Below are 13,215 nucleotides of genomic sequence, written 5' to 3' on the forward strand. Positions count from 1 at the left end.
TTGTATCTGAAAAGCAGTTAGCATATTCTTCTTTTAGAAGGCTTACAACAGTTACAGCATGATGTGCTTAGTCAGCAGCATTGAATCTTAATGTTTTTTTTTTTTTTTTAATATTTTTATTTTTTAGTTATTGGCAGACACAACATCTTTGTTTGTATGTGGTGCTGAGGATCGAACCCGGGCCGCACGCATGCCAGGCGAGCGCGTTACCGCTTGAGCCACATCCCCAGCCCGAATCTTAATGTTTTTGTCTATGCTCTAACTAACAACTGCCATCAGGTCAGGGCCTCAGTACAACTCAGCCGGCTTTGAGCTTCATTTTATCTCCATGGCAGATACCTCTTTCTGGGCGCATCCTGCTGTGTTGACCTGAGAATCTGTTGTGACACCCTTGAGATGTATAAAACAGGTGAGCACAGTATAAAAGTCCACCCCCTGGAGATTTCCCTTTCTCCTTCTAGAGCAGTTATGACCTCCTGGAGCCAGACTGCCTGCCTGGGTTCAAGTCCCAAATCTGTCACTAATTAATTGCATGACTAGGAAAGTTAGTTAATGTTTTTGAACTTCAATTGCCTTATTTTTGAGTGAAGATGGCAGACTTACTTCATAAGGGGTTTGTGAGGGTTAATTAAGTTAATTTTTGTAAAAGGTTAGGCACACAGTAGTGTATCAAAAAACTTATATAACAAATTTGAATTTAAATTCCAGCTTCACCTCCAAGTAACTGTATATTTTTGCTATTATTTTTCTGAGCTTTCTAAGCACCAAATATAATCAAGACTTCCTTGATATATAATTACTTCTGTTTTACAGATGAGAAAACTGAAGACTTTAAGGCTTTTTTGCCACTGTCTTACTCCATTTTCTACTGCTGTAACTGATATCCAAGAGTGGGTACTTTATAATGAGTAGAAATTTATTTGGCTCACAGTTCTGGAGGCTGCAAATTCCAAAAGCATGGCAGTAGCATCTGGTGAGGGTCTTTGTGCTACGTCATTCCACGGCAAAAGGGCAAGAAAGAGAGCAAGAAGCCAAACTTGCTTTTACATCAAACCTGTTCTTGTGATAACTAAGCCATTCTCAGGATGACATTAATCCACCTATGAGGCAAGACCCTCAGGACCTCATTGCCCCTCCCAACACTGCTTAAGTTTCCAACACATGAACCTTGGGGGACACATTCAAATGACAGCACTCATGCATTTTCTGAGGTAGGATATCTTAGGTCTCTGGAATCTTCTTGGATTTAAATGAATATAAGATTGACTACATTCTGCAGTTTTCCCACCAGTGACTTAAATCTCTGAGCCTCATTGGTTGTAAAGATTAAATGATAGGTAGAGCATACAGCCCAGTCCCCACCACACAGTTAAGCTCTGTAGCACTGACTGTGTAATTCCATCTTAACTGCACCTATTAATCACAGACAGCTTCAACTTATCATAGTTGTGGCAGGAAATGACTTTATTTCTTATGCTGGGTCCCTCTTTCCCACAATACTGATTTTTTTTCTAAAATATGGTTCTTCTATATTATTTTATTAAAGGAAGAGGTTCTAAGGATAATGTCAAGCAAGATCAAGAATTTCCCTTAGGATGAAATGATTCATTCTCCAGCTATTCAGTTGTTGGCCCAGCTACTGAGTTAGGGAGGAGGCCTCTCAGTAAGATAATGGATATCTATGGTCCTTCAGGAACTTTCAGTGGTAAAAAAGTACAGCTGTTAAAGCAGCTTTGGAATTGGTCCTGGCAAACAGACTATCATTTTAAGAAACAAGATTATGGCTTAAATAAATAGTTCTTTGGAAGTGGCTGGAAAATTGGTTGTCTGTGTTTCACACCTCAGAATCAAGCACATCAGCATGTGGTATAAATGTTGAAGCTATGGCCAAACTAGAACAGTTTGGTGTTTTCTCAATTTATTAAGGTGGAAAAGAAAGGTAAACTGGAAGGTTTTCAGTTATTTTAATGAAAAAATAATAATTTATTCTGTGTGATACCAAGTAAGTCTGTAACGGTCACATGCCCACAAGCCAATTCCAGGTGGAGTTCTCCAGGCTTCTGGCTCACTGCCATTTAAGAAGGACCTTCTGGACCATGGCTGTGAAGACCTTTTGTGACTCAGCGCCGTGCAGGTTTGGGCATGATGTAGACTTTCACAGGTTTGCTGAAAGGGATGGTGCCCTCGATGCTTGTCTCCACCTGTGGTGATACCTCACTACCCTCCATCCAGGGGGATTTTGAAATTCGAGCACTGGAGTTGTAGGCCAGCAGCAGTCTTACTTCCACCTGGCATGGTTCTGGAAAAAAGAAAAAAGAAATCCTCTATGACTGGGCAACTGCTAGGGATTGGAATGAAATAGCATGAAAAAGGGCTGGGGATGTGGCTCAAGCGGTAGCGCGCTCGCCTGACACGCATGCAGCCCGGGTTCGATCCTCAGCACCACAAAGATATTGTGTCCGCCGAGAACTAAAAAAATAAATAAATATTAAAAAAATTCTCTCTCTCTCTCTCCCCCACTCTCTCTTTAAAAAAAAAAAGAAAGAAAGAAAAAAAGAAATAGCATGAAAAAGCAACATCCAAAATTGAAACAACAGGGGGCTGGGGATGTGGCTCAAGCGGTAGCGCGCTCGCCTGGCATGCGTGTGGCCCGGGTTTGATCCTCAGCACCACATACGAACAAAGATGTTGTGTCTGTGGAAAACTAAAAAATAAATAAATAAATATTTAAAAATTCTCTCTTAAAAAAAAAAAAATTGAAACAACAGGGTTTCAAAAACATTTCTTCATCAGTCTGCAACCTTCAACTGCCCCCTGGGGTGGGGGAGACCACTTTCTCAGCTGGGCATGGTGGCACATGTCTGTAATCCCAGCTACCTGGGAGGATGAGGCAGGAGGATCACAAGTCTGAGGTCATCCCAGCAATTTCGTGAGATCCTGTCTCAAAAAAATAAAAAGTGGCTCAGTGGTAGACCACCTGTGGGTTCAATCCCTAATACCAGAGGGAGTAAAAAATTAAGCTGGGGGAAAAAAAGTTCCCAGTCTGAATCCTGTGCAGCTAATCCCCAAGTCTACAGATGTGATGCTCCACTGCCATGTTCTCCTTGGGTCTTGTGGGCTCCCTGCAGCTCACAGCCATAGTGAAGGAGATGACCTGAGAGCAATCCAAGAGCAAGCTGAACACCTTCTACAGAGGCCAGCCTCAGAACAGAGGCCACAAAGTATCTGGGGCCTATTCTCTCTCATACCTAGGTAAACAGTTCAATTTTAAGATTTTGGGCTATATGCACCAAGGACTCTGTTTTCTTATTGGAGAAGGCTTTAAATGGGAAACAGTTTTGCCAAAATTTTTTCACCAGTGAAAAAAACATGTTTTGTGGGGACTTAAAATAGTGTCAGAAAATCTTTTTTTCTCCATATTATAATTACAATGCTGACCTAGTGACTGTACATGGCGGGCCCCAGAGAGAATAAATAAGAGCTCCCTGCAAGTTGCTAGCTGTTTGAGGAGACAGAGATGGCTACCATGGAGTGCAGTCTGCTCTCATCAAGGGTTTGCATACTGAGAAGGGAGTGCAGGAAGGCTCTGTAATACAACACCTGCTCTGTGCCAAGCACACACCCCAGGAATTCTTACCCTGCCACATCATGAAAGAAAGATTGTCACAATCTTGAAAAAAAATTCTGCAGCTCAGAGAGGTTCTAAGTGGCTGCCCAAATCCACACCTGTGACAGAATTTGAGCCCAGTATACAAAGTGAGGCAATTAATCTTTCTATTAACCACATGGCTTCCTTACTGAAAAAGGAGAAAAAGATTTCAGAAAAAGCTAAAGGCAAGCAGAAAGGCCAGGAACAGATTTAACTTGGGATATCCTCCTTACTCTGGCACAAATTGTGAAAAAAGTATAAGAGTTAAAGACAAGCCTCAAGCTAAGAAGTTCAAAGAACAGGAGTGACCTGGGTTGATCTAAATGAACAAGGGAGAGGCTTCAGGACTTCTCAATGTCTCCTCAGCCTATTTCTGTCATTTCTAGACTTCTCTCTAGAAGTCAGAGCAGAGATTAGATTGCTATCCTCAGTAATGGAAAGATTTACAGGCAGCCAAGGCAGAGCAAACATGTCAACCTGAGAGTTCAGCATCAGACCTGAGAGCAGACTCTACTGCCATTTACCAGTTCTGCAGTATGCACACACCCACATCATATGGGGGCTTTATGCCATGGACCAGTGGGTACGTAATGACACCAGCATTACTCTCTAGTTCCAGACTCCAGCAGAATCTTTCACGCAGGGTGGAGCCAGGGCAGGTGTCAGCATCAGCTGTCCCACCACACTCTCCTACTCTGTCCCACACAGCCAACCACAACCACAGATGTGGCTCTCACAGCATTTCCAAGGAGCCATATCATGGTAAAGTCAGAAGGAGTGTATATAGAACTTACCCCACAGGGGCATTTTTGCCTTCACTTATCAGAATTTCATAAGAATAGCAATTCAATGCCACAGGAAAAAAGGAGAGAAAAGAGAAAATAAAAGAGTGGGAGAGACAAATGATATCTGGGATAAATCATATAATTCAACATGCCTGGAAGAATATATCTTATACATTCTTATTTCCATTTTAAAGATAAGAAAAATGAAAGCTTTTTCTTCAGGCTCACATAGCAAGGGAGGCAGACTTTGAAAGATGGCTGATGGGACTCAGTTTCCTGCATGGCAGCATCCTTTCTCCCAGAGAAGCAGCCCCAGTGGAGAGCTGCTGAGGGACTAAAGGAGTTCCCTACAAATTCCAGGCAAAAATCTCTCCTGGGTAAGGACAAAGGAGATGTAAGTACATTTAGAATGAGAACACGTTTCTCTTTCCAGTCCCAGGGAAGAAGGGAGCATGGTAGAGTGAAGGAGCAAGGGATTGGGAGCTAAGACATCTGCATGCCAGCTTTGGCACCATTGCTAAGCAGCCATATGGCTCTGTTTATATACCCATGAAATGAAGAAAACACTAATTCCCACCACAGAGTTGGTCTAAGAATTGAATGAATTTTAACTGCCAATTAAAATCATGCATTCCATGGGTGACTTTAACACACCTCTCTCACTACTGGACAGATCTTCTAAACAAAAACGAAATAAGGAAACTATAGAGGGGCTGGGGTTGTGGCTCAGACATAGAGTGTTCGCCTAGCATATGTGAGGCCCAGGGTTCAATCCTCAGCACCACATAAAAATAAATAAAACAAAGGTATTGTGTCCAACTACAACTAAAAATTATTTAAAAAAAGAAACTATATTGGGCTGGGGTTGTGGCTCAGAGGTAGAGCACTCACCTAGCATGTGCGAGGCCCTGGGTTCAATCCTCAGCACCACATAAAAATAAATAAACAAAATGAAGTATTGTATACAACTAAAAAATAAATATTAAAAAAAAGAAACTATAGAACTAAATAATACAATCAATAATTTAGACTTAACAGACATATATGGAAATATTTCATCCATCAACGAACAAATATACTTTCTTCTCAACAGCACATGGCTCCTTCTCTAAAATAGACATATAGTATGCCACAAAGCAACTCTTAGTTAAAAAAAACAAAAAAAACAGAGATAATACCCTGCATTCTATCAGACCACAATGGAATGAAATTAAAAACCAACAAGAAAATAAAAGATAGAAGCTACTAAATAATACATAATTAAAGATGAATGGATTGTAGAAGAAATCAAGGATGAAATAAAAAAAAAATTCCTAGAGGTAAATGAGAACACTGTTACAACATATCAAAATCACTGGCACACTATGAAGGCAGTACTAAGAGGAAAGTTTATTACATTGAGTGCATTCATTAAAAGAATAAAAAGTCAACAAATAAATGACCTAACACTAGGTCTTAAAGCCCTACAAAAAGAAGAACAAATCAACAACAAAAGCAGAAGACAGGAAATAATTAAAATCAGAGCTGAAATTAATGAAATTGAAACAAAAGAAACAATTTAAAAAAATGGACAACACAAAAAGTTGGTTCTTTGAAAAAATAAATAAAACAGATAAACCCCTGGCCAAGCTAACAAAGAGAAAAAGAGAGAAAACTCAAATTACTAAAATACAAGATGAAGAAGGAAATATCACAACAGACATGTCTAAAATACAGAAGATAATAAGAAACTATTTTAAAAATTTATACTGTAATAAAATAGAAAATATCAAAGACATTTTTCTAGACAAATTTCTAGAGACATGTGACCTACCAAAACTGAATAAGAAGGTCATACATGATTTAAACAGATCAATTTCAAGTGATGAAATAGAAAACTCCATCAAAAGTCTATGAACCAAGAAAAGCCCAGATGGATTCTCAGCTGAGTTCTACAAGACTTTTAAAGAAAAATTAACACCAATACTCCTCAAAGTATTTCGTGAATAGAAAAGGAGGGAACCCTTACAAACTCATTCTATGACCAAACAAAGACACATGAAGGAAAGAAAACTTCAGACCAATATCCCTGATGAACACAGATGCAAAAATTCTCAATAAAATTCTGGCAAATCACGTACATATTAATCTTTACCATGTTGGCCTACATATTAAAAAGATAGTGCACCACAATCAAGTGGGATTCATCCCAGGGATGCAGGGCTGTTGATTCAACATATGCAAATCAATAAAAGTAATTTATCATATTAAGAGACTTAAAAATAAGAATTATATGATCATCTCAACAGATGCAGAAAAAGCATTTGACAAAATACAGCACGCCTTCATGTTCAAAACATTAGAAAAACTCGGGGCTGGGGATGTGGCTCAAGCGGTAGCGCGCTCTCCTGGCATGCGTGCGGCCCGGGTTCGATCCTCAGCACCACATACAAACAAAGATGTTGTGTCCACCGAAAACTAAAAAATAAATATTAAAAATTCTCTCTCTCTCTCTCTCTCTCTCCCTCCCTCTCTCACTCTATCTTAAAAAAAAAAAAAAAAAGAAAGAAAAACTAGGGATAGTAGGAACATGCCTCAACATTGTAAAATACTATATATGCTAAACCCAAGGCCAGCATCATTCTAAATGGAGAAAAATTGAGAGCATTCGTGCTAAAAACTGGAATAAGACAATGATGACCTCTTTCACCACTTCTATTCAATATCATCCTTGAAACTCTAGACAGAGCAAGTAGACAAAAGAAAGAAATTAAAGAGATACAAATAGGTAAAGAAGAATTCCAACTATCACTGTTTGCTGATGACATAATTCTATATCTAGAAGATCCAAAAAAATTCCACCAGAAAACTAATAAATGAATTCAGCAAAGTAGCAGGATATAAAATCAACACCCATAAATCAAATGCATTCCTATAAATCAGCGATGAATCTACTGAAACAGAAATTAGGAAAACTATTCTATTCACAATAGCCTCAAAAATAAATAAATAAAATGGGAATCAGTCTAACAGAAGAGGCAAAAGACCTCTACAATGAAAACTATAGAATACTTAAGAAAGAAATTGAAGAAAACTTCAGAAGATGGAAAGATCTCCCATGTTCCTGGTTAGGCAGAATTAATATTGTCAAAATGGCCATACTACCAAAAGAGTGATACAGATTTAATGCAATTCCTATTAAAATCCCAAGGACATTCTTCACAGAAATAGAAAATGCAATCATGGAATTTATTTGGAAAAATAAGAGATCCAGAACAGCTAAAGCACTCCTTATCAACAAAACTGAAGCAGGAGGCATCACAATATCAGACCTTAAACTACACTACAGAACTATAATAATAAAAACATCATGGTATTGGCACCAAAACAGACTTGTAGACCACTGGTACAGAATAGAGTACACAGAGACAAACCCATATAAATATGGTTATGTCATACTAGACAAAGGTGCCAAAAACATTCACTGTAGAAAAAGCCTATTCAACAAATGGTGCTGGCAAAACTGGAAATCCATATGTAGCAAAACGAAATTAAACCTCTCTCTCTCTCTCACCCTGTACAAAAATCAACTCATAGTGGATCAAAGATTTAGGCACTAGACCAGAGACCCTGTGCCTAATAGAAGAAAAAATAAGTCCAAACCTTCACCACGTTGACCTAGGATCTGACTTCCTTAACAAAACTCCTAAAGAGCAAGAAGTAAAATCAAGAATAAATAAATGGGATTGATTCAAATGAAAAAGTTTCTTCTCAGCAAAGGAAACAATTAATAAAGTGAAGAGACAGCGTACAGATTGGGAGAAAATCTTTCCTACATGCACCTCTGATAAAGCATTAATCTCTAGGATATGTAAAGAACTCAAAAAATTTAACACCAAAAAAACAAATAACCCAATCAATAAATATGCTAAGGAACTCAACAGACACTTTACAGAAGAAGAAATACAATTGATAAATGAATGTATGAAAAAGTGTTCAACACCTCTAGCAATTAGAGAAATGCAAATCAAAACTACTCTAAGATTGCATCTCACTCCAGTCAGAATGGCAATTATCAAGAATACAGGCAACAGGTATGGGGTGTGGCTCAGTGGTAAAGCACTTGCCTCAAACGTGCAAGACCCTGGGTTTAATCCTCAGCACCACATAAAAATAAATAAGTGAAATAAAGGTACTGTGTCCAACTACAACTAAAAAATAATTTTTTATAAAAAAAAAAAAGAATACAGGCAACAATAAATGTTGGCAAGGATGTGGTGAAAAAGGTACACTCATACATTGCTGGTGGGACTGCAAACTGGTGCAACCACTACAGAAAGCAGTATGGAGATTCCTCTGAAAATTGGGAATGGAACCACTATTTGACCCAGGTATTCCACTCCTTGTTTTATACCCAAAGGACTTATATTCAGCATACTATAGTGATGCAGCCACATGAATGTTTATAGCAGCTCAATTCACAATAGCTAGTCTATGGAACCAACCTAGGTGTCCCTCAATAGATGAATGGATAAAGAAAATGTGGTATATATACTCATTACTCAGCTTTCAAGAAGAGTAAAATTATGGCATTTGCCAGTAAATGGTTGGAGTTGGAGAATATCATGCTAAGCGAAATAAGACAATCCCACAAAACCAAAGACCAAATGTTTTCTCTAATATGCAGATGCTAATTCACAATAAGGTGGGGGCACTAGGGAAGAATAGCGTTACCTTAGATTAGGTAGAGGGAAGTGATGGGAGGGAAGGGGAGGGGAGGGGATGTGGGGATAGAAAAGATAGTCTACTGAAATGTATAACTAATTAAAATAAATTAAATTTTTTTTTTTTAAAAATCATGCATTCTGTTTTCACTATTTGTTGAGGGCCTACTGCATGTCACGCACTAAGGACATAGGACGTATAGGCACCAGGGATACAGAAATACAGATGAGCAAGTTTCCTGCTGCAATGGAGGCTACATTCTAATGGGAGAGAATCTCAAATAAGTAATTTTAAATAAGAAAACATCTGATGTGGCTGGGCACAGTGGTGCACGCCTGTAATCCCAGTGGCTCGGGAGGCTGAGACAGGAGGATCAAGGGTTCAAAGCCAGCCTCAGCAATGGCAAGGTATTAAGCAACTCAGTGAGACCCTGTCTCATCTTCAATGATTCAGGAAATATCACCAAGGTCAATTCAGCCCCATGTTTTAGGTTTTGCAGTCTGAGTCTCTTTTTAAGTTTTCCAAAGCAAACTTATAGGCTTGAATAAAATGTCTTTTGCATTTGATTTCTCCCAGATTAAAGGGGAAAAAAAGAATAAAAAAATAAACTTGTATGACATCTCTGTCCTTTCACCAACTGTGCATGTTCTATTCAGTTGCTGTATTAACAGATCCCCTTGCTCTGCATCACTCCATAGACCATCCATGTGTGGGAGGGATGGGAAGTTATGTGTCATTTTACTTGTTTCAGGGGAATTAATTGAACTGTTCATAGAAAAGAGACAGTGGTTTTAAATTTTTCATAAGGAAATGAAACTGTAATTTCCAGAGGGAGTAATCTTCACAATTAATTTATTGGTTGAGAATCACCACCTTTTTTTTAAGCTGAGGAAAGAAACAGACTCAGACTTGCCCGAGGTCATGCAGCAAACTGGTGGCAGAGTCAGAACAACATGCATTCTCCTGGTGTCCAGCCCAGGGCTCTTTCCATGAAACTCCATTCCACTATAACCTCTTGTACAAGAATCTCACTGCTTGTGCAATCAGTATAGCAAATTAGTCCAAATGTACCCAGTTTGATCTTAGGAACTCCCTAAAGAATCACATTCAATCCTCAGTACATGATTCAAACATGTATTTTTTCCCTCAAACTAAAAAACAAATGCTAAAGGTTGAGTGTAATCTCTAGGAGCATAATCCCCAGGTCCCTGACTCCTTACCTGTCCAAGCGGTATGGGAGAGGTACACTTGAGTGATGAGACGGTGACGCCCTGGGCCAGGATTTCGGAAGTCTGCTGGTTTGGGGTGGATCATCTGAGCTTGACCATCTGGATATAAGACCTAAGAGATACCAAAAATGAAAAGAAAAACAAAAGGCAGAAGAAAGAACAATTAAGAAAACTTGATGGTGGCAGTGAACCCCAAAACATGAGAAGAAAAATGACACCAGCCTTTATAAAGCAAAGCTCCTTGAGGCAAGAGCAACACTATAGACATCTCTGTAGCTGCTGCCCCAGCACAACGCAATGTCCAGTAAACATCTCTTGAATTTCTGAAAACCCTCCCAAGTACCACGAGGCAGAATGATCTTCCCTCCTTGGCTATGAATCCCATGAGGGACCAGCATCCACCACAATCAGCATGTATGCAGAAATTTTTGTCAACTGTATTTTCTGCATTAGATTTCAAGCAGCAAAGAAGGCATTTATCTGTCTCTTTCTAAAGAGAAAGGACTTTATGAAGGGTGTGAACCAACCACTGGCCAGATCTTCACATCTCACAAATGGACAGAGTTCTTTCCTCTACATCCTGGGGCCTCCCAGAAACCCATGTAGAAGACCTATTCCATGGCATGGCATACAAATGAATATAGGAACATATAAAAATGATCCTAGTGCCACATAGGACCTGCTCCATATAAATATACTGATAAGGGCACAGTGGAGAACTGCACAGTTCTTTCAATTTTGGATTTTGGGAAGCCTATCTCTGACCATTTACCATAATCCTTTTATCTCCTCTCAGGCCTCCCTGATTCTACCCTTCTTTCTTTTTTTAACTTAAGGGATCGGGTCTCACCATGTCACACAGGCTGCAGTGCAGTGGCTGTTCATAAGCACAATCCCATTACTGACTCTTAGTACAAACAACTGATAGGCAGAGCACAATACAGCCCCAATTTCCTGGGCTCAAATGATTCTGTCTCAGCCTCCTGAGAATCTGGGACTGCAGACATGCACCACTGCATCCAGTTACCCTTCTTTCTTTAAGCTGCTTCTCCTCAATCTACTTCCAGGCTCTGTGCCTCAAACCTATGACAGCAGAAAACTCCAGTATCCCAGCTTCCTGATCCTTGTTATCTTTAGAGATAAGTAGGTGGGCTTTAATTTTTAAAAAGAGGGGTGGAGGAGGGCTGACACAGGGATGAGCAAGAGAAAGAAAACAACAAAGGTGGAAGAACCTCCCAGCATTCTCAACAAAACTGCTCTTGGTGAAAGGCTTCAATTCCTCTGTGAGAAAGCTGATGGAAGCTTTCCTTCACTCCTCTACTATGCCCAAGAGGGCAGCTGAGAAAGCTTTGGCTCATGGAGGTCAGGAGAAGAAAACAGACAGTATGATTTATATTCTGAATTTCGGAACAACTAAAAACTGCATCTCCTATCAGCCTTAGGTAAAATATAGTAACCTGCACTAGGCTAAGAAATGTTATTAAATGGAGTTCCTAGAAAGCCTACTTTAAAAAACAAACATACTTTTAATAAAGAATGTAATCTCTTGGGGTTGGGGATGTGGCTCAAGTGGTAGCGTGCTCGCCTGGCATGTGTGGGGAACTGGGTTCGATCCTCAGCACCACATAAAAATAAAATAAAGATATTGTGCTACCTAAAAAAAAAAACTAAAAAGTAAATATTAAAAAAAAATGCAATCTCCATATATTCTCTGAGGCATATTTACTGCTATATGTCTTATACTTAAAACAGTACCTAGATAGAACAAAGGAGATGGCAGGGTATGGTGGTTATACTCTACAGCACTTTCAAAACAATGAAGCTGTTGCATGACAGGGCAGTAAGAGTCCCAGTTCCCACCAGCAGAGGCATCAGTTTGCCCACGCCTGCAGGGGAGTTGCTACAAAGGGGAGTTTTCAGGAGATAGATTATTTAAGGGTCATCTGCTAGACTATCTACAACCTCATTTATGCTTAGTTGGTCTGGAAACTTTTTTTCAGGGACATTGTGAAACAGTGCTTCTCATTAGAATTGCTGACTGCCCAAAAGAATTACCTATAAACTCTTGAAAAAAATCACTTATGAGCTCAGAGGATTCTGATTTAATTGCTGCAGATTATTCATCAGTATTCTCTAATGCTGAGATTCTAAAGAACAGCTGGGATGAACACTAAGGGGTGGTAGAGGTGGGGGGCAATGCAGAACAACTTCATAGCTAGCACAGAATTAATTCTCTGTAAGTCTCATGATTTGTAAAATTCCTGCTGGGAAGTCAGAGTCGTGTTCTCCTATTGTCACCATAGCCAAAAAATACCATCTTCAAGGCCTGACGCATCCTTACCTCCTTCAGGAAGGCTTCCCTGCATGCTCCAGACTATTTTTCTGCCCTCTGATTGTACTTACTGCCAGTGCTCACACCCCTGTTTGCACTCACACCTTCTGTCTAGAACACCTCCTTTCGCCCTTCTTTGTTGTTATCATCCTTTTAAATCCCACCATACTCTAGCATCTCCACAAAGCAGTTCCTTTCATTAGCCTCCATCACAGTAATCATATTAACTTCTCTGGTGTTAATTTATCTGGTTAATTTATCTAATCACTGAACTTTTGTTTCATAATTGTCCATGCATTTGTCTGTCTCCTAATGCAACTGTGAGCATCCTAAGAGCAAGAACTGTGACTTCTTTGCAGGGCAGAGGATAGTACTGAGGATTGAACTCAGGGGTACTTTATTACTAAGCTATATTCTCATTCATTCATTCATTTACTTATTTATTGGTACTGAGGAGTGAAATGAGCCAAATCCCCAGTTCTTTTTAATATTTTATTTAGAGACAGGGTCTCACTG

General features: G+C 39.4%; 1 protein-coding gene across 3 annotated transcripts in view; it reads right to left on the reverse strand.

The window, feature by feature from the left end:
• Positions 1–1,949: 1,949 nt before the first annotated feature.
• Positions 1,950–13,215, reverse strand: part of Ints4 (integrator complex subunit 4) — a 102,757-nt gene continuing 91,491 nt past the window's right edge. For all 3 annotated transcript variants that reach the window (XM_046442059.2, XM_046442060.2, XM_046442061.2), the window contains 2 exons: positions 10,359–10,479; positions 1,950–2,299 (listed from right to left, as the gene is read on the reverse strand). In XM_046442059.2, the coding sequence (XP_046298015.1) occupies positions 2,121–2,299; positions 10,359–10,479 (300 nt within the window). In that variant the 3' untranslated portion in view covers positions 1,950–2,120. The remainder of the gene's footprint in view (positions 2,300–10,358; positions 10,480–13,215) is intronic.

Source organism: Marmota monax, unplaced genomic scaffold (assembly GCF_021218885.2).
Source record: "Marmota monax isolate L192 unplaced genomic scaffold, Marmota_monax_Labrador192_F-V1.1 WCK01_AAM20220418_F8-fsc00068, whole genome shotgun sequence".
NCBI lineage: Eukaryota > Metazoa > Chordata > Mammalia > Rodentia > Sciuridae > Marmota > Marmota monax.